This window comes from Salvelinus alpinus, chromosome 16 (assembly GCF_045679555.1).
Source record: "Salvelinus alpinus chromosome 16, SLU_Salpinus.1, whole genome shotgun sequence".
Classification (NCBI taxonomy): Eukaryota; Metazoa; Chordata; class Actinopteri; order Salmoniformes; family Salmonidae; genus Salvelinus; species Salvelinus alpinus.
This window is the reverse complement of record NC_092101.1, coordinates 35,831,861-35,857,780: the sequence shown is the minus strand read 5'-3', so window position 1 is coordinate 35,857,780 and position 25,920 is coordinate 35,831,861. Positions and strand designations below refer to the sequence as shown.

The following is a 25,920-nucleotide window of genomic DNA, read 5'->3' as shown; positions in this document are numbered from 1 at the left end:
CTGGACTTTTTTTTGGTTCAAACCAGTTCAGAACTTTATGTTACTGGTCAGAATAGTGGAACGGAACGAAAAAATTCATTACTCTGTTCAGAACAAAACGATTGGAAAATAATTTTGGTTCCAACAACTGGTATTACATAAACCAATCTCACCCCATTAAAATAATGATCTGATTCTGCACATGATAAAACATTAATGGACCTATAGCAGCTAGGGCGTGGCTCTGTGACAGAGAAGATGAGCTAGAGTTCGAAGTCACACACACACACACACACACACACACACACACACACACACACACACACACACACACACACACACACACACACACACACACACACACACACACGGCGACATAGAATATAAGAGCTAGAGTCTGCTCTGCACTGACAGTGTGTGTGTGTGTGTGTGTGTGTGTGTGTGTGTGTGTGTGTGTGTGTGTGTGTGTGTGTGTGTGTGTGTGTGTGTGTGTGTGTGTGTGTTTGTGTGTGGATACCTGTGAGGGGTGTAGGAAGGGTTCAGGCGAGGCCAGGTTGGTCTGTACAGACAGGCTCTTCTCCAGCAGTGCCTGAGGGAAGCCCAGTCTGTCGAAGGTGCTGCGTTTCCAGTGGTAATGCCCGTGGTGCCCGTCGCTCTGTGCTAACGCCTCGTCCTCGCTAAACGCCCTCACCACTGGGCCTGGCAGGGGCAGGGGCACCGCCCCATCGCTCTCGTACCCGTCTTTAGACCCTCCTCCCTGGTTAGAGCCCCTGGCCGAGCCCCCTTCCCCCGGGGCTGATTCCCAACTGCTCCTCTGTTTCATCACTTGCTGGGCCTCCCACGCCAGCCTGGCCTGGTTCAACACTGCCTCTGACAGGGTCCCCGACATCGGCCCCTCCTCCCAGTCCGCCCCAACACCACCACCCCCTCCACACCTCCCCAGCTCCTGGGGCAGGGAGGGTTTCCGGGTCTTGCGTTTGCGGTTCCCCCCGGGCGAGAAGCCCCCTCCACCTGTAGACCCAGAGAGGGAGAGGGAGTGGTGCTGACTGGAGCACCAGGACATAGAGTCCTCGTAGAGCAACCTCTGGCCTCCGCCCTCGCCCCCCTCCTCGCTCCCGTAGTCCAGCAGCAGCCGGGGGTCCCGTATCAGACTCTGGCTGTGTTGGAGGGTGTAGGAGCCTCCGTAGGAGCCCCCATACCCCCCCATGGAGGATGGGGTGGCCGTGGAGGTCCCGTAGTGAAGGAGCCGGTCGGCTGTCTTAGAACGTGGGCTGGAGGAGGACTGTTGGAGGAGGGGGAGGAAGAAGAAGATGACTTTATTGTATAATGTACACGAATGTCCAACTGGTGCCAGCAACCCTCCAGTTACCGTCCTACTGTCAGACATGGGATTCGAGCCGGCAACCCTCCGGTGGCTGGCCTATCTCTCTAACCTCTAGACTACCTACCTGTTCCACGTAGACCAGCTGTTTGACATACTCCTTCCCAGCAGGGCTGTACTCCAGACTCTGGGTCTTCTCTGGACACTTCTGTCTGGTCAGCACCAGCTGGCCGTAGGGGGAGTGGCTCTGTTTGGGAGAGTGATAGAGGGGAGTCGCCGAGGAGGGCTTTCCCCGGGCCGGGGACTTCCCTGTGCCATACAGCAAGGAGGAGTCAGAGCCCAGGTGGTGCATCACGTCCGTGGGCGGTTCCTCGTAGATGGGCGGGGGCTGGTACTAGAATCATAAAAAACAATAAGTGTACCAAAAAAGTGTAGAAACTGCACATAGAAAAGACAGGCGACAATCAAATCCTAGTGCAATTAAAATCAATCATAACAAGACCGATCACACAGGGACACTGGGAAAGACACAAAGAGGCAAGTAAAACAGAGTCAATCACAGAGCATACCATAGACTAGCTGAAAGAGGTGTGTTTTTACATGTTTTATGAACGTGTTTCTGACACTATGTTGTAGTGTCGTACCTCCGAGGGGGGCTCCTCGTAGAGGGGTGGTTCGTAGGCGTAGCGGGGGGAGGGGGGCTGTGAGTCGGCCGAGGGGCGACGGTGTGTCCCGGTACCTCCGCCCCCTAGCTCCGCCCGTTTCGGGAAGGGCGACTGGCGACGGTCGACGTAGAGGATTGGAGAGCCGTCGGGGCCGGTGTCATGGGGGGCGGAGCCTCCAGAGGAACGGCGGGTACGGGAGGCGGTGCCGGTGCCAGGTGCGGGGGTGAGGGTAGGGGGGTCGCAGGGGGAGTAACCGTTCCCCTGGTGAGAGAGGAAGCTGGGTTCTCTGTCTGTCACCTTGATCAGCATCCGCTCCTTGGTACCTGTGTTCCATCTGAATGGAGAGGTTCTGAGGGGGTAGGCAGAGAGAGGTAGAGTGAGAGAGAGAGTTAATTAATGTATTTGGCACAGAGGACAAAGGAGCTGTCAGGTGTGATTCTGTTCAGTTACTGGTGTGTGGTGTCCAAAGTAAATCCTGACTAAGTTTGAACACAGACACAGCATAGCATTTCAACTTTCCCATAGATGAGTTAGTGGTTGGAAGAGAACAGAACAGTCAGAGACAGGAGTGAAACCCCTAGCCTGGTCCCCGATCTGCTTGTGCTCTCTTTCCAACTCCTGTGGCGTAACAATGACCATAGGAGTTGGCAAGGCAGCACAAAGAGATCTGGGACCAGGGTGTGAAGCCATTGTTCTACACAGCAGACAGGACAGCAATGTCCTGACCTGCTGCTCAGGAGACAGGTACAACTGGACCCTGGCAGGGAAGCTACACTTAAACCTAATCATGGTATTCTCATAAAATATTGTTGTATTCTTATGGATTGTTTTAATGCAATATATTAACTGTGTATCACAATACTGAGTGTTTTTCAGTGAACACCCAACAACAGAGAGAAACTGTGAGAGAAATACAAATGATGAGTTTTAGGAGAGAGGGGGAGAGAGAGAGATGGAGTGAGGGAAGGAGAAAGGCAGAGAAAGAGAGAGAGAAAAAAGTGTGAAATCGATTGCAGCACTAGCCACCCTCGGCTTCAATAGTTCCACACTCTGAGTGTGTGTGTGTGTGTGTGTATTGAGGGGGTAGGATTAAGGATTACAGGGTTGTGTATGTTGGGTTAGACCACACTGTGCTAGGGAGCCATTAGATACAAAACCACCTCTACTCTTTTTCCCCCCTCACTCCCTCTCTCCACATCTCCTCTATCATCTCTTGTTCTCCCTCCTGGCCTCTCTGTCACTCCCTTGTCTGTCTTCTCTCCTTCCATCCAGCTCTTTAAATATCTCTCTCTTTCCCTCTCTCCCTAGACAATCAGGATACAGTGAACATTGTTCCTCCTTTCCCTAGCCATAAATGATTCCTATACATTTGACCTTCAAATCAATTTACACCCTGCATCTCACTGCTGACTTGCCTCTGAAGCTAAGCCTGGTTGGTCTCTGGATGGGAGACCAGATGCTGCTGGAAGTGGTGTTGGAGGGCCAGTAGGGGGCACTCTGGTCTAAGGCGATCCATATGCCCCAGAGCAGTGAAGGGGACATTGCCCTGCGTAGGGTTTCGTCTTTCGGATGGGACGTTAAACGGATGGCATGACTCTCTATGGTCATTAAAAATCCCATGACAGTTATTGTAAGAGAAGGGGTGTTAACCCTGGTGTCCTGGCTAAGTTCCCAACTTGGCCCTATTCCATCATGGCCACCTAATCATCCCCCTCATTCCTAATTGGTGTATATCACTCCTCACCTCTTTAAATGATGTGTTTTGAACATTCTGGCACAAAAATGGTTGCAGTGCATTATCCATGTAGGTGCCACACATTGGTGGTGGATGAGGTGAGTCTCCCCCTTACTGTGTAAAGCACTTTGAGTTCCTCAGTTGGTAGAAAAGTGCTATATAAATCCAATCAATGAATTATGTTCCTCTGAGTCTCTCCCTCCACAATAACTCTCCATGAGAGTTATTTAAGGTACTCTTCAAAGAGGTAGGGTTTCAGATGTTTTCGAAAGATGGGCAGGTACTCTGCTGTCCTGATTTTAGGGGGAAGCTTGTTCCACCATTGGGGTGCCAGGACAGAGAAGAGCTTTGACTGGGCTGAGTGGGAGCTGCCCTCCTGTAGGGGAGAGCCAAGAGATCAGAGGTGGCGGAATGGAGTGTTCCGGTTGGGATGAAGGGTTTGAGCATAGCCTGAAGGTAAGGAGGGGCAGTTCCCCTTGCTGCTCCGTAGGCAAGCACCAGGGACTGAAGATGATGCAAGCTTCGACTGGAAGCCAGTGGAGTGTGCGGAGGAGTGGGGTGACATGGGAGAACTTAGGAAGGTTGAACACCAGGTGTATTGACTGGGCGTGGCTTTAGCCATTGCAACGATTTAATTAACTCAATCAATGTGATCAACCAACCTGTCACCAACCAACTCTTAAAATGACGTCAAATCAAAGGGGAATTTGGAGCACCTGCATCATTTGATGGACATCAGACACACGTACTGTATGAGCACAAACCCAGCAGGAGATGGAGAAGAGAGTGTGTGATGTGTATGTGTTCAGGTGAGGGCAGGCAGGTTGGGCTGACAGCTGCAGTCTGTCGCTTCTCTGCTTCTGAAGATCAACTCCAGATGGCTGTGAGATCTGGCTTTCTCCACATACATTATGGATCTGACGCACGCACGCACGCACCCACGCACGCACGCACGCACGCACGCACGCACGCACGCACACACACACACACACACACACACACACACACACACACACACACACACACACACACACCACACACACACACACACACACACACACACACACACACCACACACACACACCACACACACCACACACACACACACCACACACACACACACACACACACACACACACACACACACACACACACAGGCTTAGTGTATACAATGCATTATGGATCTGTTCATCAATATGCTGGACCTTCAGGAAGACTGAACTCCACAGCACTACAGAAAAACCTCCACTAACCGTTGCACCCGCACATTGACTCTGTACCGGTTCCCCCTGTATATAGCCTCCCTACTGTTATTTTACTGCTGCTCTTTAATTATTTGTTACTTTTATTTCTTATTTTTCTTTAGGTATTTTTCTTAAAACTGCATTGTTGGTTAAGGTCTTGTAAGTAAGCGTTTCACTTTTGTATTCGGCGCATGTGACAATTTGATTTGATTTGAAAACTCCTCTCTGCCACTCAGTTCTAAACCTCATCTGTCTATCCCTATCTCCCTAATGATGATACTATAACACTTTTTGCATAAACAGTGTTACAGACAAATGTATTAACATCCAGAAGACATTGTGTGATTTCTGTGAGGGGATGAACCACCCTTCTGTGTGGTTCAATAAAGAGAACGCTTTATATTTAGGATGATGGCAATGCATTGGCACACACACACACACACACACACACACACACACACACACACACACACACACACACACACACACACACACACACACACACACACACACACACACACACACACACACACACACACACACACCAGGGTTTTTGTTAGGAAAATGTGGAGACGGACATTTGACCGGCAGCATTTTTATTTAACGGACATTTGAGAAATTTACCAGACTAATGCATTGGGTGCATAACCTGATTCAGGCGTCCACCACTGTGCTCAGAATGACAGAAATCCCATTTAGATGATGGTAATTCATCTTAACAGAACATGCAAGTTGAGGATGAAGCGACGTGCATCCTTCTTACTGAATTCCAATGTACACATTGAAGATGTTGGAATAACTGTCCACATTTACTTTTCTTCAGACAACAAGACGAGTAACAAACAGCAACATCACTATCTTATGTCAATCTACTATCCCCCATAGTAGGACAAATTCACCTATTCTATTGGTCAGCTTGTCGTTCTGTGCGAGAAAGAAACAGCCTATTCCAAACAGACTCTGGGACAGTTGTGGGACGATAGATCCCCACAACCAGTAGGCCTAGGATACATAAACATTTAAATAAACGTTAAAAAAAAATGAGGCTGATGCAACAGATCAGAACGTCTTGCTTAAAATGTTGATAACCTATTGCTTCTTCACATTATAAGTGCAGCACTGCACACAAGGCAGTAGGCTACGCTCGCATGTTCCTTCCATAATGCAGTTAGCGGGAAAACATAGTTGTCAAAAGCACAACGCACATGCGAGCGGTTTCATGTGACCGAGATGAAAATATGCATTTGAGATTTTGAAAGAGGGGAGATCTAAAGATGCAACAACTACCATAGGTTACTAATATGACTAGGATTGTGCCTTTGACTACTGAACAATTAAATAAAGTTGATTTGAAAACCAATAGAACATGAGAGAAATAGGCTACTGGTTTCAATGGCATATGGAAGTCTTTATAAAATAATCGCCTCCCCGTTTCTATGATCGGATTTTACTTTGAAGCAAGGTAAGACATGCCTCATAATATGAAGTATAATATGAAGTAAAACATTCAGGTTTCAAACAATTAAGTATATGTTTTAAGTTTTCAAAATGCAAACTGCCTCCAGCTCATTGCAAAGTGGTGTGTGACACGCCTGCCTACCGTTGCCTATATGTACTTGAATGGAGAATGGAAAGCACGCTTCAATTACCAGTTGAGAAATAAAAATAGTAGCTCTTTTTAATCGTGGGTATCAAAACTGTTTTTAACACGTGATTGCATTCAGAATTGTTACACAATGATTGGGCTTATAAAAGCACATGCTTCACTCCAGCAGCAACGAATGAGCTGCTGGAGAGCAGAGCTCTCGCGCTGTCTGCCAGACAGCTCTCACCTTGTCTGGCAGTGCTCTCGCGCTGTCTGGCAGATTTTCCGCTCATAGACTCTGTATCTGTATACATACACACCAATTTAATTCCACAAAATGATGCTAATTAACCTATAGACCAATAAGCATGACTGGTCAAATGTATTTACATCTACTGGTATTTCCAGTAGATGTAAATACAGCCGGCTATTACCGGCTAAAGGAAATCCTGACACACACACACAAACACTACTGGGCAGACAGTGACATAGTGGGAAATAGGATGGCTCAAAGACAATCTTCACTTCAGTAAATTCAGACCCTTCTTTTTGTCTTTCCTTCAAACGTCTTCTCATCTCTCTCTCGCTCTCTCTCTCTCTCTCTCTCGCTCTCTCTCTCGCTCTCTTTCTCCACGGTTATTAAATGGAATCCTTGTCTTTTTCTGTGGACCTCAAGGTCAATACCCACAATCCATCTTGGAGACAAACCACAGTTTCCACTTCATAAATAAACTAGGCTTTTTTTCATATATTAAAAAAATATATATATTTTTAACCTATATTTAACTAGGCAAGTCAGTTAAGAACAAATTCTTATTTAAAATGACGGCCTACACCGGCCAAACCCGGACGACGCTGGGCCAATTGTGCGCTGCCCTATGGGACTCCCAATCAGGTTTGGTTGTGATACAGCCTGGATTCGAATCAAGGTGTCTGTAGTGATGCCTCTAGCACTGAGATGCAGTGCCTTAAACGTCTGCGCCACTAGGGAGCCCAAAAAAAGCTTAAATTCGCAAGTCAGAAAAGTCTGTATAGCCTTCTCCCGCTAGAATTAACGATATGCATCTTCTAGTGATCTAGGACAGATTTTGTGTGTTTTTTAGGCCACGGAGTTGGGACGCATAGACTATTTATTGTGCTTTGATTGACGACCGAACAGCAAGTGTTGACTAGTTTATAAAAGGTGTAGAACGTACTGAACAAAGTCAATCTCCTATATCCCATTGATATTCATGGGAGCCTGACTTTGTATAAAAGTGGGGGTGCACAATCTGGCGGGGGGTCTGGGGGCCCTCCCCATGAAAGTATTAGCATTTGTTTTTACTCCTGAAAAACAAACATCATTATGGCAATTCATATCTTGCAGTAAAACTGCAAATATTACTTTAATCTCAAGAGAAGACAGGTTCAACGTTAAAAAAGGTTATTTTACATAGAAAATAGTCCTGATCATATAGGCCTAGATGATATCCCAAACAACTAACAACACACTGAATTCATATATTTTTTTGTCATTTTAATTGTAAATTCATGTCTTCCTACTCAATACCACAACTAATTTATGTAATTTGACCAAATCTGGGAGGTAAAGTCATAAAATGATTTAATAATGTTGCTGTGTATTTTGGGTGGAATCAAATCAAATCAAATCAAATTTGTCACATGTGCCGAATACCGTGAAATGCTTACTTCCAAGCCCTGAACCAACAACGCAGTTTTAAGAAAATAGGATTAAGAGAAAATTGACTAAATAAACTAAAGTAAAAACAATATATATATAAAAAGTAACACAATAAAATAACAATAACGAGGCTGTATACAGGGGCTACCGGTACCGAGTCAATGTGCGGGGGTACAGGTTAGTCAAGGTCATTTGTAGATGTAGGTAGAGGTAAAGTGACTATGCATAGATAATAAACAGTGAGTAGCAGCAGTGTAAAAACAAAGGGGGGGTCAATGTAAATAGTACGGGTGGCCATTAGATTAGAATGTACAGTGCAATCGGAAAGTATTCAGACCACTTCCCTTTTCCACATTTTGTTACATTACAGACTTTTCCTAAAATTGATTTAATAAATTGTTTTACTCATCAATATACACACAATATCCCATAATGACAAAGTGAAAACAGGTTGTTAGAAATAGAAATCCCTTATTTACATAAGTATTCAGACCCTTTGCTATGAGACTCAAAACTGAGCTCAAGTGCATCCTGTTTCCATTGATCATTCTTGAGATGTTTCTACAACTTGATTGGAGTCCACCTGTGGTAAATTCAATTGATTGGACATGATTTGGAAAGGCACACACCTGTCTATATAAGGTTCCACAGTTGACAGTGCATGTCAGAGCAAAAACCAAGCCATTAGGTCGAAGGAATTGTCCGTAAAGCTCAGAGACAGGATTGTATCAAGGCACAGATCTGGGGAAAGGGACCAAAAAATGTCTGCAGCATTGAAGGTCCCCAAAAACACAGTGGCCTCCATCATTCTTAAATGGAAGGAGATTGGAACCACCAGGACTCTTCCTAGAGCTGGCCGCCCGGCCACACTGAGCAATCGGGGGAGAAGGGCCTTGTTCAGGGAGGTGACCAAGAACACGATGGTCACTCTTACAGAGCTCCAGAGTTCCTCTGTGGAGATGGGAGGAGTCTCTGAATGTCCTTGAGTGGTCCAGCCAGAGCCCGGACTTGAACCCAATCCAACATCTCTGGAGAGACCTGAAAATAGCTGTGCAGTGATGCTCCCCATCCAACCTGACAGAGCTTGAGAGGATCTGCAGAGAATAATGGGAGAAACTCCCCAAATACAGGTGTGCCAAGCTTGTAGCATCATACCCAAGAAGACTCAGGGCTGTAATCGTTGCCAAAGGTGCTTCAACAAAGTACTGAGTAAAGGGTCTGAATACTTATGTTTTTATTTGTAATACATTTGCAAACTTTTCTAAAAACCTGTTTTTGCTTTGTCATTATGGGGTAGTTATTGTGTGTAGATTGATGAGGAAAACAAACAATTTAAACAAATTTAGAATAAGGCTGTAACTTCACAAAATGTGGGAAAAAATCTATGGGTCTGAATACTTTCCGAATGCACTGTACCAGAGGCCACCAAAATAGAGCTCGTTCTATTGCCCCATTGAACCCCCCCAGCCAGGAACTCCCTGGCTGGCTACTTTTTCTAGGCTACTCCCATGGCTAATCCATGTCCTTAACGAAAACACTGCAAACCAGTCCCTTTCTTTAATGTCCTGGAATCACAAAAACCCTAGAGAACAACTAGTACTGGACCACACACTGCCCAACATCACTGACATTATTAATGAACTCTGAAATCCACACAAAACCACTGAACACTACCTCTCTTAAGGGGACATACTGACTGAAAATGTGTGTGTGCATGCGTGTGTGTGTGTGTATATGTGTGTGTGTGTGTGTGTGTGTGTGTGTGTGTGTGTGTGTGTGTGTGTGTGTGTGTGTGTGTGTGTGTGTGTGTGTGTGTGTGTGTGTGTGTGTGTGTGTGTGAGAGGAGAGCTGGTTTGTCAGCTCTGGCAGAGACAAGAGCAGAGAACACATTTACAGGACAAAGAGGAGAGAGAGGGAGATAGAGATGGAGCGAGAGAGAGAGATGGGCAAATAGAATGTCAGAGAACCTACAGGATTTGTGGTTGTGGTCATGGTTCTGTATAAGACTTAGATACCCCTCTGCCTCCTCCCTGTGGTGGAGTTAGAGTTAAGATTGTGGTCGGGTCATGGTCAGGGGAAGTGTAGTGTATGTAGTTACCTGTCTGACTCCTCTCTGTTCCCCTGTTTCTCTGATGCGGTCAGTTCCTGGTCCAGTGAAGATGAGGTGCTCCCCTCTCTACTGACCGCACTGCTCTTTCCCGGGCTGTTATCAGCTGACGTCCTGCCCCCTCTTTCTCCCCCTGTCCCTCCCCCTACCGGGCAGGGAACATCCGTGTGCTGCTTCAGCGTCTGTAGCTTGGCGAGGGGGATGATGTCACAGGCCTGAGGGCGGTGCCAGACAGTGCGTTGCGTGGAAGCATTGTAGTAGTAGAAGCGGGAGGTGTTGGGGTCAAACAGCTCCCACCACTGGTTGTCCCCTGTCCTCTTAATACGTACCCCTTGAGGGGGGTCCCACACACACTCTCCGGTGAGGAGGTTGGCATACATGCGTTCCCGCGTGCGTGGCTCTATGATCTCCACCCACTCCAACCTGCAGAGGGGGACAGAGGAGAATAGACAAGAGAGGAATACAACTGTACTATAGTATCATGCATCAATTCCTATTACTATTTTATTCTAATTCCTAATTCTATAGTGTAAAGCTTATATGAGCCTCTTCGCAAACATGACTTTGGCTTCGAGATTTGAGCTTCTCTACAGCTGTGAGTCTGCCTCTTCCTATCCTCTCCTGTGGAAGCCAGCTGCATGGGTCAGATGTGACAACAACCTGCATTATCCAGGCCACACCACATAACACACAACAACCTCAAATCAAATCACATTTTATTTGTCACATGCTCCGAATACAGCAGCTGTAGACCTTACCGTGAAATGCTTACTTACAAGCCCTTGACCAACAATGCAGTTCAAGAAAAGAGTTAAGAAAATATTTACTGAATAAACAAAAGTAAAAATTGTAAAATTAAAATAAAAAGTAACACAATAAAAATAACGAGGCTATATCCACGGGGTACCGGTACGAGTCAATGTGCGGGGGTACAGGTTAGTCAAGTTATTTTGTACATGTAGGTAGGGGTAAAGTGACTATGCATAGATAATAAACAGCGAGAAGCAGCAGTGAAAAAACAAATGGAGGGAGGGCGTGTCAGTGTAAAAGTTCAGGTGGCCATTTGATTAATTGTTCAGCAGTCTTATGGCTTGGAGGTAGAAGCTGTTAAGGAGCATTTTGGTCCTAGACTTGGCACTCCGGTACCGCTTACCGTGTGGTAGCAGAGAGAACAGTCTATGACTAGGGTGGCTGAAGTCTAAGTCTTTTTGGGCCTTCCTCTGACACTGCCTGGTATAGAGGTCCTGGATGTCAGGAAGCTTGGTCCCAGTGATGTACTGGGCCATACACACTACCCTCTGTAGTGCCACCCTTCCTGACACCCTAGACCCACTCCAATAGGTCCACAGACAATGCAATCACAATCACACTGCACACTGCCCTAACCCATTTGGACAAGAGGAATAGCTATGTAAGAATGCTGTTCATCAATTACAGCTCAGCATTTAACACCATAGTACCCTCCAATCTCGTCATTAAGCTCGAGACCCTGGGTCTTGACCCCGCCCTGTACAACTGGGTCCTGGACTTCACCACCCCCAGGTGGTGAAGGTAGGAAACAACATCTCCACCCCGCTGATCCTCAACACTGGGGCCCCACAAGGGTGTGTTCTCAACCCTCTCCTGTACTCCCTGTTCACCCATGACTACGTGGCCATGCACGCCTCCAAATCAATCATCAAGTTTGCAGACGACACTACAGTGATAGGCTTGATTACCAACAACGACGAGGCGGCCTACAGGGAGGAGATGAGGGCCCTCGGAGTGTGGTGTCAGGAAAATAACCTCACACTCAACATCAACATCAACATAACAAAGGATATGATCGTTGTAACGGCTTTCGTCTTCCTCCTCTGACGAGGAGTAGTAGGAAGGATCGGAAGACCAGTGCGCAGCGTGGTACGTATCCATATTTATTAGAATACTTTTCAAGAATGAACAAAAAACAATAAACTGACGAAAAACCAACGAAGCTACAGTCCCGAACTAGTGAACACAGAAAAAACAGGAACACACGAACAGGAACAATCACCCACAAAACACACTACAAAACAGGCTACCTAAATATGGTTCCCAACCAGAGACAATGACTAACACCTGCCTCTGATTGAGAACCATATCAGGCCAAACAAGAAACCCCACATAGAAACAGAAAACATAGACTGCCCACCCCAACTCACGCCCTGACCATACTAAAACAAAGAAAAACCAAAATAACTATGCTCAGAACGTGACAGTACCCCCCCCCCCCCCAGGTGCGGACTCCGGCCGCAAAACCTGAACCTATAGGGGAGGGTCTGGGTGGGCATCTGTCCGTGGTGGCGGCTCTGGCGCTGGACGTGGACCCCACTTCACCATTGTCTTTGTCCGCTTCAGTGACGTCCTTTGAGCGGCGACCCTCGCCGCCAACCTTGGCCTGGGAACCCTAATAAAGGGCCCCACTGGACTGAGGGGCAGCTCCGGACTGAGGGGCAGCTCCGGACTGAGGGGTAGCTCAGGACTGAGGGGTAGCTCAGGACTGAGGGGTAGCTCCGGACTGAAAGGCAGCTCCGGACTGAAAGGCAGCTCCGGACTGAAAGGCAGCTCCGGACTGAAAGGCAGCTCCGGCCTGAAGGGCAGCTCTCGCAGCTCCTGATTGGCGGGCGGCTCTGGCAGCTCCTGACTGGCGGACGGCTCTGGCAACTCCTGACTGGCGGGCGGCTCTGGCGGCTCCTGACTGACGGACGGCTCTAGCGGCTCCTGACTGACGGACGACTCTAGCGGCTCAGGACAGACGGGCGGCTCTGACGGCGCTGGACAGACGGGCAGCTCAGGCGGCGCTGGACAGACGGGCAGCTCAGTCGGCGCTGGACAGACGGGCAGCTCAGGCGGCGCTGGACAGACGGGCAGCTCAGGCGGCGCTGGACAGACGGGCAGCTCAGGCGGCGCTGGACAGACGGAAGACTCTGGCCTGCTGAGGCGCACAGTAGGCCTGGTGCGTGGTGCCGGAACTGGTGGTACCGGGCTGGGGACACGCACCACTGGGCGAGTGCGGGGAGCAGGAACAGGGCATACTGGACCCTGGAGGCACACAGTTGGCCTGGTGCGTGGGGCCGGAACTGGTGGTACCGGGCTGGGAACACGCACCTCAAGGCGAGTGTGTGGTGCTGGAACTGGAGGCCTGGTACGTGGTGCTGGCACCGGAGGACTGGTGCGAGGGACTGCCACAGGAGGGCTGGTACGTGGGGCTGCCACAGGAGGGCTGGTGCTTGTAGAAGGCTTGTAGAAGGCACCGGATAGACCGGACCATGGAGACGCACTACAGGTCTCGAGCACCGAGCCTGCCCAACCCTACCTGGCTGGATGCTCACTGTAGCCATGCCAGTGCGGCGAGGTGGAATAAGCCGCACTGGGCTATGTACACGTACAGGAGACACCGTGCGCTCTTCCGCATAACACAGTGTCTGCCCGTACTCTCGCTCTCCACGGTAAGCACGGGAGTTTGGCGCAGGTCTCCTACCTGACTTCGCCACACTCCCCGTGTGCCCCCTCCAAGACATTTTTGGGGCTGCCTCTCTGGCTTCCAGCCGCGCTTTCGTGCAGCCTCTTCATACCACCGCCTCTCCGCTTTCGCTGCCTCCAGCTCAGCCTTTGGGCCAAAAGAACTATGGTCAGAACGTGACAATCGTGGACTTCAGGAAACAGCAGAGGGAGCAGCCCCCTATCCACGTCAAAGCGACAGTAGTGGAGAAGGTGGAAAGTTTTAAGTTCCTTGGTGTACACATCACAGACAAACTGAAATGGTCCACCCACACAGACAGCGTGGTGAAGAAGGTGCAACAGCGCCTCTTCAACCTCGGGAGGCTGAAGAAATTTGGCTTGTCCCCAAAAACACTCACAAACTTTTACAGATGCACAATCGAGAGCATCCTGTCGGGCTGTATCACCGCCTGGTACGGCAACTGCTCTGCCCACAACCGTAAGGCTCTCCAGAGGGTAGTGAGGTCTGCACAACGCATCACCGGGGGCAAACTACCTGCCCCCCAGGACACCTACACCACCCGATGACACAGGAAGGCCAAAAAGATCATCAAGGACAACAACCACCCGAGCAACTGCCTGTTCACCCCGCTATCATCCAGAAGGCGAGGTCAGTACAGGTGCATCAAAGCTGGGACCGAGAGACTGAAAAACAGCTTCTATCTCAAGGCCATCAGACTGTTAAACAGCCATCACTAACATTGAGTGGCTGCTGCCAACATACAGACTCAATCTCTAGCCACTTTAATAATTAATAATTGGATGTAATAAATGTATCACTAGTCACTTAAACAATACCACTTTATATAATGTTTACATACCCTACATTACTCATCTCATATGTATATACTGTACTCTATACCATCTACTGCATCTTGCCAATGCCGTTCGGCCATCGCTCAACCATATATTTATATGTACATATTCTTAATCATTCCTTTACTCTTGTGTGTATAAGGTAGTTGATGTGAAATTGTTAGATTACTTGTTAGATATTACTGCACGGTCGGAACTAGAAGCACAAGCATTTCGCTACACTCGCATTAACATCTGCTAACCATGTGTATGTGAGCAACAAAATTTGATTTTGATTTGATTTTGAATTTTACGGTCAGATGCCGAGCAGTTGCGATGCAACTGGTCAGGATGCTCTCGATGGTGCAGCTATAGACCTTTTTTAACGATCTGGGGACCCATGTGTCACGTTCCTGACCTTATTTCCTTTGTTTTGTCTTTGTTTAGTTGGTCAGGACGTGACCTGGGTGGGCATTCTATGTTATGTGTTTCTATGTTGGGTTCATTGTTAATTAGCCTGATATGGTTCTCAATCAGGGGCAGGTGTTTTAGGTTTCCTCTGATTGAGAACCATATTAAGGTAGGCTGTTTTCACCATTTGTTTGTGGGTGATTGTTCCTGTGTCAGTGTTTTTGCCACACGGGACTGTTTTCGTTCGTTTGCCAAATCTTTCCAGTCTTCTGAGGGGGAAAAGGTGTTGTTGTGCCCTCTTCACAACGGTTTTTGGTGTGGTTGGATCATAAAAGTTTGTTGGTGATGTGGACACCAAGGAACTTGAAACTCTCAACCCGCTCCACTACAGCCCCGTCGATGTTAATGGGGGCCTGTTCAGCCCACCTTTTCCTGTAGTCCACGATCAGCTCCTTTGTCTTGCTCACATTCGGGGAGCGGTTGTTGTCCTGGCACCCCACTGCCAGGTCTCCCTATAGACTGTCTAATCGTTGTCGGTGATCAGGCCTACCACGGTTGTGTCATCAGCAAACGTAATGATGGTGTTGGAGTTGTGTTTGGCCACGCAGCCGTGGGTGAACAGGGAGTACAGGAGGGGAATAAGCACGCACCCCTGGGGGCTCCCGTGTTGAGGATCAGCGTGGTAGATGTGTTGTTGCCTACTCTTACCACCTTGGGGGTGGCCCGTCAGGAAGTCCAGGGTCCAGTTGCAGAGGGAAGTGTTTGGTCCCAGAGTCCATAGCATAGTGATGAGCTTCGTGGGCACTATGGTGTTGAACGCTGAGCTGTAGTCAATGAACAGCATTCTCACATAGGTGTTCCTTTGGTCCAGGTGGGAAAGGGCAGTGTGGAGTGCAATTGAGATTGCGTCATCTGTGGATCTGTTGCGTCGGTTTGTGAATTGGAGTGGGTCCAGGGTTTCTGGGATAATGGTGCTGATGTGACCTGGGCTACTACTGGACCTGGGCTGGGCGCTGCAAAGAGCTGCTCACCACGGTGTCTGGGTGTGTGCGTGTGTATTTCTCAAATACAAAAACACACACCTTCTCTCTCTCTCGCTCCCTCTCTCGTCCTTTCATCCCCACACCCCCCCCTCTCTCCCAGTCTAAGTCAGACATAGTATAATGTTATGAATGTGTAAAGCTATGAGAGGGCTGGCCCTCCATCACTAGACTGCCTACTGCCTACCCAGGGTCCCATGCTGCTTTAGCTGTAGGAGTATAATGGATGATGGAAACATCACTCTGAGGCCTTCTACAGCCCTCCTCATCATTAATACCCCATCCATCACAGCTTAGTCTGTCTCCACACACACACACACACACACACACACACACACACACACACACACACACACACACACACACACACACACACACACACACACACACACACACACACACACACAGCCACTCCCCATCCCGGTGTGTGTGTGACATCAGATGGCTGCTAGGCTGCTCCAGTATATCCAGCTCTCATCACAACAGCAGTACCACTCCTCTATGTTATGCTGTATGAGCCCAACACATCACAGCCTGTTGGACACATGCACTCAGCACAGTTACATACAATACAACCTTGGTTAGGAATTGGACATAGAGTAATATGTGCTAAATATACTATTCATACTATAGTCAACTCCTGATAAATGTTACTGTTTGGGTCAGTTGTGAGTATACTTATATCAGGAGGAGCAAGTAGAAAGAAAGTATTTGAAATGGGATTGGAGAACTGCTATTACTAAATAATATATTGCTGGTACAGGACAGGGCTCCAGGTTAGCAGGGTAGCATTATCCTCCTATTCCCAGCAGTGTAGTTCATTACAGCCTACTGAGCCTGGTCTGCAAAGGGCTGCAGGTTAGCATCATAGCCATTCCCAGCAGTTAGGACCAGCATTTTTACTGCAGCTGTCACATTGACTCCCACAGGGAAGCCATTACTAAAAGGGAAAGCGCTGAGATTACTCACACACACATACTCATACCCACACATGCACGCATGCACGCACGCAAACACACACACACACACACACACACAGGCCTGATCCCTGACCGATGGAATGCAGCAGGAATACAGTAACAACATGACGCACAGAGAGAGAAAGAGAGAGAGAGAGAGAGAGAGAGAGAATAGGTTTGAGGTTTGTGGACGAAGAGGTTTGTGGACAAAGAGAGAGCAGAAAGACAGACAGACAGCTAAGTATAGGGCCTGTCATGACAAATAGTGTACTCCTGCCAAAAAGTGTCCCCCCCTGCATCACAATGGGATTCGATGAGTTCTAGCTTCTGTTGCTAGGGCTGTTGATAGAACTTGCACAATTCTGACCGGATTAAGTAATGAACCAAAGCGTCAGCGGCTATCCTGGTTGCTTGGCTCTATTTTACCTCGTAGCAGTTGTGAAGGAAGGAGGACGTGGACAGTTCTAGTTTTATTTCACATCATTAGCGCTTGCTCAGTCCGCGCCGTATTATTATATTATTACCTCAGAATTGCTCTCCAAGGATGGTATTTTTGAAGGGGACAACCTGCTGACTACCTGCTGCTTTAGAGGACCGAAAAGACTGTAAAGAGAACACTTTCTTTACCATATATTTGTCTTTATATAAGAAAAGATTGTTAAATAGGAATAAATCATTTAAGCTGCTTTTAGATTGACGTTGCTAGCAACTGTACTTATTTACCTCAGCCTGCCTAGTCAGCTACAGTAGCTGGCTAGCTAGCCAGGTAGCTAGCCAGTTTTATTTCGCTAATGTTAGCTAGCTAGCTATTGTAACTGTTATTGTAGCTTTCTGTTTGTATGTAGCTTGCACTTCAATGGCATCCCTCGAGGAGATTTTATTTTATCTTTCCAACCAGGCAAAGTACTATGAAGACACCACTGATCTCGATAAAAGGTGCAACATTCAGAGAAATTCACAATTCAGGGTAACGTTAAGCAGTTAACTTCTATTAGATAACTGGACGGATTTAGCTATGTACAAACATTTTTCAACAACTATTTTCCATCTAGCTAGTTGGTCATCTACATGTTGCTAGCTATACATATAGTTCAGTGGAGGCTGCTGAGGGGAGAATGGCTCATAATAATGGCTGGAATGGAGTAAATGGAATGGTATTAAACACCTGATTTCCATGAGGTTGATACTGTACCATTCCATTGACTCCATTCCAGCCATTATTATGAGCCAATATTTTCTCTTTTATATAAAGGGGATGATGGACATCTTCAACCCACACTTCACCCATAATTGACTTAGTGTTTTTGTTTGTCTATTGCTATTTTTGTATAACACCTGATGTGGTGGAAGTTGTGGAACCAGATCAGAGCGCCTTCGAGGACCACCTTCAGCCTTGGACTGAGAAGGATGTGGAGGTTTTTGACCAGCTAAAAATGTTTGTCCGCTGTTCATTTATTTTCGGGCCCTCCAACAGATATGTAAGAAATGTATTTGTAATATGAAATATAATTGCATTTATTCCTGTTTTCAATCAAGCTGAGACTGAACATGGACAAGGCGCAGGAGAAGGGGACCATGTGCTACGACATCCAGGGGAATTACTTGGTTTGGAAGAAGGATGAAAGGAAGGCAAGACCTGGGAAACCTTGCTACTCTTTCGCTCCTAGCTGGGGTCACCATCTGTTAAGGTGAATATAAAAAAATCTCATATAATAACTTTTTGCATTTGAACACAAAATAACCTGAAGCTAGTTTTAATTTCCCTACACTGATATTTTTCTCTGTCTTCCTAGGGTTACCTCGGTGGAAGCCAACAATCTTCTCCAGTTGGAGCAGTTGGACGGTCGACCACTGAAAGCACTAAGCCCTACACTTCGGTGAAGCCCAATAAACAAAGTATGTTAAGCTTTGGTTGATATTTGAGAAAGAAAGAAATGGTAGTTATGCTGAGCTTGTAAAAATGTACATCTTCAATTTATCTCTCCAAATGAATTTAGGACCATCGACTGTCCAAGCCCCCCAGGAGGTATCCCATCCACCAGAACCAGTGAGTTTGGATCAGTCTGATTCTCTGTGCTCTGAGTCGGAGGGGGACCAGCTTGAGATAGGCTATACCTTCCAAAAGTGTTGAAAAGTACATATCTGTCACGTTCTGACCATATTTCTTGTGTGTTTTGCTTGTTTTAGTGTTGTTCAGGACATGAGCTAGGTGGGCATTCTATGTTGTGTGTCTTGTTTGTCCGTTTCTATGTTTGGCCTAATATGGTTCTCAATCAGAGGCAGATGTTTTGTGTTGTCTCTGATTGGGAATCATATATAGGTGGCTTGTTTTGTGTTGGGGATTGTGGGTGGTTGTTTCCTGTCTCTGCGTTTTCTCTGCACCAGATAGGGCTGTATCGGTTTGCCACATTTTGTTATTTTGTATTTTGTAAGTGTTCACTGTTTAATCGTCATTATTAAATATGTTGAGCACAAGCTACGCTGCGTCTTGGTCCGATCCCTGCTACACCTCCTCTTCAGACGAAGAGGAGGAAGGCTGCCGTTACAGAAGCACCAACCAATCTCGGACCAAGCAGCGTAGCAACGGGCAGCAGCGACAGCAGCAGCAGCGGCCCACTACACAGGACTCCTGGACATGGGAGGAAATTCTGGAGGGTAAAGGACACTGGGCTAACATTGGAGAATATCGCCGCTCTCGTGTAGAGATGGAGGCAGCTAAAGCCCAGGAGCGGTGGTATGAGGAGGCAGCACGGAAGCGTGGCTGGAAGCCCGAGAAGAAACCCCCAAAATGTATTGGGGGGGCTAAAGAGGAGTGTGGCGAAGTCAGGTAGGAAACCTGCGCCCACTTCCTGTGCTTACCGTGGAGAGCGGGAGTACGGGCAGACACCGTGTTATGCGGAAAAGCGCACGGTGTCTCCTGTACGTGTGCTTAGCCCGGTGCAGTACATTCCAGCTCCACGTATCGGCCGGGCTAGAGTGGGCATCGAGCCAGGTGCCATGAAGCCGGCTCAACACATCTGGTCTCCAGTGCGTCTCCTCGGGCCGGTGTACATGGCACCAGCCTTATGTATGGTGTCCCCGGTTCGCCAACACAGCCCAGTGCGGGTTATTCCACCTCCCCGCATTGGTCGGGCTACGGGGAGCATTAAACCAGGTAAGGTCGGGCAGGCTCGGTGCTTAAGAGCTCCTGTACGCCTTCACGGTCCGGTCTATCCGGCGCCACCTCCCCGCCCCAGCCCAGTACCACCAGTGCCTACACCACGCACCAGGCTTCCAGTGCGTCTCCAGAGCCCTGTTCCTCCTCCACGCACTCTCCCTGTGGTGCGTGTCTCCAGCCCAGTACCTCCAGTTCCGGCACCACGCACCAAGCCTACTGTGCGTATCCAGAGCCCTGTACGCACTGTTCCTTCTCCCCGCACTCGCTCTGAGGTGCGTGCCCTCAGCTCGGTACCACCAGTGCCGGTACCACGCACCAGGCCTATAGTGCGCCTCGAGAGTCCAGTGTGCCCTGTTCCTGATCCCCGCACTAGCCTTGAGGTGCGTGTCTCCAGTCCGGTACCACCAGTTCCGGCACCACGCACCAGGCGTGACTGTCACGAGCCGCTAGAGCCGTCCGTCAGTCAGGAGCCGCCAGAGCCGCCCGCCAGTCAGGAGCCGCCAGAGCCGCCCGCCAGTCAGGAGCCGCCCGCCAGTCAGGAGCCGCCCGCCAGTCAGGAGCCGCCAGAGCCGCCCGCCAGTCAGGAGCCGCCCGCCAGTCAGGAGCTGCCAGAGCCGCCCGCCAGTCATGATCTGCCTTCCAGTCATGAGCTGCCCTCCAGTCATGAGCTGCACTCCAGTCATGAGCTTCCCTCCAGTCATGAGCTTCCCTCCAGTCATGAGCTGCCCTCCAGTCATGAGCTGCCCTTCAGTCATGAGCTGCCCTTCAGTCATGAGCTGCCCTTCAGTCATGAGCTGCCCCTCAGTCCGGAGCTGCCCTTCAGTCCAGAGCTGCCTCTCTGTCCGGAGCTGCCTCTCTGTCCGGAGCTGCCCTTCAGTCCGGAGCTGCCCCTCTGTCCTGAGCTACCTCTCTGTCCTGAGCTACCTCTCTGTCCTGAGCTACCTCCCTGAGCTACCTCTCTGTCCTGAGCTACCTCTCTGTCCTGAGCTACCTCTCTGTCCTGAGCTGTCGCCTCAATCTAGTGGGGACCTTGGTGAAGATTCCTAGGCCAAGGTCGGGGGCGAGGGTCGCCACTCAAAGGACGCTAAGGAGGGGGACAATGACAATGGTGGAGTGGTGGCCTCGTCCTGCGCCGGAGCCGCCACCGCGGACAGATGCCCACCCAGACCCTCCCCTTGAGTTTTAGGGGGTGCATTCGGAGTCCGCACCTCAGGAGGGGGGTACTGTCACGTTCTGACCATAGTTCTTGTGTGTTTTGCTTGTTTTATGGAGGTAAATTAATATGGTGTAGCAGACTGCCAGACAGGATGAGTTTTAGTAAGGTTGGATTTCCTGCATTTATAGCCAGGGTGATTAACTGCACTGCACTGATGGAGTGGAAATCACAGAAGATATATGTGGTAGTTGCAACAGAAGAGAAATATTTGGGTGTGAGAGATCTTAGTGCAGAAGATATACAGGAAGTTTTGAGAGACGGGGCTCCATCCTCCCAGGCCGACGTCCTGGTGAAAGATCGTTTAGGGCCAAGTAGTGGGGTGGGGTGGTTGGTTTTGGGGGATAGTATATAGGTGCAGGATTAGATGCTGGTGCAATTTAAGAAGATTCCTAAGAAGAAGACAAAGATAATTTGTTTACATAGCAGGTTAGGATATTTAACGTGGCAGGTTAGATGAATTAGCATGGCAGGTTAGGTGAATTAGTGTGGCAGGTTAGGAGACTGGGGTTAATGTTAGGAATAGAGTTAGGCTTAGCTATAATGCCAAAGATGTAAACAACTGTTGTCCGCGATGCGAAATAAATGGCCATGGGTGTAACTTGATATCAAGAAACGCTTATATCAGAAAACGACCCTAATCGCAGTCTGCAATTACATCCTTCTTAGGCGAATGGGTAAGTAGGTACTGAAGTACCCAAAGAGTTTTGTCATGTTATGTTGCTAGTAGATTATATAAAATGGACAGCTATCGAAGTGCACTGTGCCATATAAAATGAACTGGTCCACTCTGATCTAGCATGGTGTTTGGGGATGGAGTAAGCAAGCTACAACAACTCCATCAACCCTGCACGTTTTGTAGAAATGAATGGTCAAATACCAATCGGATTAATGGAATTGTTTATTACAAGGTATGTCTTCATTTTTGCTGAACTCCCTGATCTTTATTTAGATCATGGTAGCCAAAGTTTGTGAGTTATAGATCTGTCATTCTCTTTGCAAGCAAGTCCAAGAAGTGATAGATCTGTTCTATGTGCAATATTTCTATGCTTCACATTCTTAAGTTTAGTTTTTGAGTCTACCAGCTTCAAACAGCTGAATATACAATATTTTCGGATAAGGAAAATATATTTCACAGCGGTTTAGATGGTACAATGACTGTCTACACTATACATTGCTTGTTTTGTCACATACACTGAAATTAGTTGAACTATTACAATTTTAGCAACCAGGAAATGGTGGAGGGATTTCTGCATAGTACACCTTTAATGTTCTCAGCATCACGTATTTTATAGGGCTCTAGATGTGTGTGAGTGTGTCTATGTGTGTGTGTGTGTTTGTGTGTGTGTATACCACTCAACTGTTTGTGTATTCCATCCATCAAGTCTAAGCACCGATAGTATGGGTGAAACAGTGGGTGAGGTTTTCCCAAACCCAGCTGATAGAATAAAGGGGAGCTGCTGTTATATCCCCTAATTAGCTGTTAATCCTGTATCCATTGCTAATCTAGTCTAATCTAATCAGATTATATAGAGGATGTCATCCATAACCACGGCTCTAATCCACTTTATGACACAGTGGGCCACGCCTAGCCAATCATAACCTGGATAGGCCACATCCAGCCAATCACAGACTAGACTGGCCACGACAAGCCAATCACAGCCTGGATAGGACTCGCTCAGAGTAACAGCCCAGCCAATCCCAGGCTGAATCGGTCTAGTCCCTCCTCTCCTCTGTCTCTAAAGGCCAAATAGGATTCTGTCTGATCTCATTCGTCATCACATCACACATCTGTTCTCACATCTGACAGACAGACACATAGCTGACTCAACTGGGGATGCCTGGCTGTGTGTGGCTGGGCGATATGGCCAAAATATCATATCACAGTATTTGTCAAATTCTGGACAGTATGAAGGTATTTCCTGCAATTTGATGTTTCTGAATAATGCAAGTTCTAACTGTGCTTTATGGGTAGAGCATGGCACCACATTTATTCTAATGGTTTTAATGAGATTTTCTCCATTCTGATTGCTTTATACTGTTCAATCAAACTTCAACCAAAAATATTAGGACAAAACTGACAGTGAAGTAGTCCATTTTGTAGAACATTGCATAGGAATCAAAATTATATTTTGTAGCCTCAAACTCTGGTACTCAACCAATGGTTTCCATTTGCATAGTTATTTCCTCAATTCCTATATTCACTTCCAGCATTTTCGTACATTTCTTCATTTCCTGCACTAATTAGTTATCATTTACACAATGTGTCACGTTTCTTTTGTCTTAGTATGCCTCTATTTCGTCAACAACCCCAAAAATCTTCATGACAATAATTAGTAGTCAATCGATTTCAGAGGGTCTATTTGGCAAGCTTGCCCTCCCGAAGTTGTTGACTTGCTGTGCTAGAAAGTTAGCTAACAGTCCTCAGGTTTCATTTTTTTGTATATATATTTTTTTACTGGCCATAAAAACAGATTATTGACATCCTTTTTTCAAGTCATTACTGAACTATTTAATGTAACAAATATAACATTAAAATACTATTATAGAAGGTAAGGTAAAAATATAAACCAGTCCGTGAATGAACACCGGTACAGTTGACCGCACAGCCCCTCAAATCAAATCAAATTTTATTAGTCACATGCGCCGAATACAACAGGTGTAGACCTAACAGTGAAATGCTTACTTACGAGCCCCTAACCAACAATGCAGTTTAAAAAAAAAATACGAATAAGAACAAGAAATAAAAGTAACAAGTAATTAAAGAGAAGCAGTAAAATAAAAATAGCAAGACTATATTCAGGGGGGTACCGGTACAGAGTCAATGTGCAGGTAGTACCGGTTAGTTGAGGTAATATGTACATGTAGGTAGAGTTATTAAAGTGACTATGCATAGATGATAACAGACAGAGAGTAGCAGCGGTGTAAAAGAGGGGGGGTAAATGTAAATAGTCTGGGTAGCCATTTGATTATATGTTCAGGAGTCTTATGGCTTGGGGGTAGAAGCTGTTGAGAAGCCTCTTGGACCTAGACATGGCACTCCGGTACCGCTTGCCGTACGGTAGCAGAGAGAACAGTCTATGACTTGGGTGACTGGAGTCTTTGACAATTTTTAGGGCATTCCTCTGACACCGCCTGGTATAGAGGTCCTGGATGGCAGGAAGCTTGGCCCCAGTGATGTACTGGGCCGTAAGAACTACCCTCTGTAGTGCCTTGCGGTCAGAGGCTGAGCAGTTGCCATATCAGGCAGTGATGCAACCAGTCAGGATGCTCTCGATGGTACAGCTGTAGAACCTTTTGAGGATCTGAGGACCCATACCAAACCTTTCAGTCTCCAGAGGGGCAATAGGTTTTGTCATGCCCTCTTCACAACTGTAATGGTGTGCTTGGACCATGTTGGTTTATTGGTGGTGGACACCAAGGAACTTGAAGCTCTCAACCTGCTCTACTGCAGCCCTGTCGATGAGAATAGGGGCGTGCTCGGTCCTCTTTTTCCTGTAGTCCACAATCATCTCCTTTGTCTTGGTCACGTTGAGTGAGAGGTTGTTCTCCTGGCACCACACGGCCAGGTCTCTGACCTCCTCCCTATAGACTGTCTCGTGGTTGTCGGTGATCAGGCCTACCACTGTTGCTGTCTGACAGACACATACAGAGGTGAGAGACTATGGATTATGGCTCTAGAGAATGTAAAGGAGATACTGAACACATGGCCAATCATGTTATACTGTTGCAGATTTAGCCTACCACGAATGAGCAGATGATTCCTGCAGTGGTCTATGTAAGTGTGTGTTCTGGTTCTCTTGTGAGCCCTCTAAACAGGATTTGAAGGAGTTGGGGTACAGATAGGGAGAACAGAGTCTGGAGGGGGGAATGAGGGACCTCAGGGGCCCCCTCCTCTCTCTGACCCCCTAATCAGATCAGATTCCGTTCAATATGCCATCAGATAATCACATCACACTCATACAGTTTGAAGGTTTGAAGTTTGAACACTATTGCTGCTGATTTGCTTTTTCTTTCCCTCCCTCCCTCCCTCCCTCCCTCCCTCCCTCCCTCCCTCCCTCCCTGTAAAAAGGTTTAAACACTTGAGATATTTGTATCTATGTAAATTTAGTTTTGTGAGGATCTGTGTGTGTGTGGTGATGCCTGGATGCATTTCTCTCCCAGTCAGACTGACTCATCTAACTCCTGACAGGTTAAGAGATTCAGACTGACTCATCTAACTCCTGGCAGGTTAAGAGATTCAGACTGACTCATCTAACTCCTGACAGGTTAAGAGATTCAGACTGACTCATCTAACTCCTGACAGGTTAAGAGATTCAGACTGACTCATCTAACTCCTGGCAGGTTAAGAGATTCAGACTGACTCATCTAACTCCTGACAGGTTAAGAGATTCAGACTGACTCATCTAACTCCTGACAGGTTAAGAGATTCAGACTGACTCATCTAACTCCTGACAGGTTAAGAGATTCAGACTGACTCATCTAACTCCTGACAGGTTAAGAGATTTC

General features: G+C 47.5%; 1 protein-coding gene across 2 annotated transcripts in view; it reads right to left on the bottom strand.

Moving 5' to 3' along the window:
• The window catches only part of LOC139541416 (rho GTPase-activating protein 39-like), a 179,139-nt gene that overhangs the window by 31,180 nt on the left and 122,039 nt on the right, over positions 1–25,920 (bottom strand). For both annotated transcript variants that reach the window (XM_071346044.1, XM_071346045.1), the window contains exons 2-5: positions 10,309–10,740; positions 1,945–2,314; positions 1,428–1,694; positions 497–1,261 (exon numbers count right to left, since the gene is read on the bottom strand). In XM_071346044.1, the coding sequence (XP_071202145.1) occupies positions 497–1,261; positions 1,428–1,694; positions 1,945–2,314; positions 10,309–10,740 (1,834 nt within the window). The remainder of the gene's footprint in view (positions 1–496; positions 1,262–1,427; positions 1,695–1,944; positions 2,315–10,308; positions 10,741–25,920) is intronic.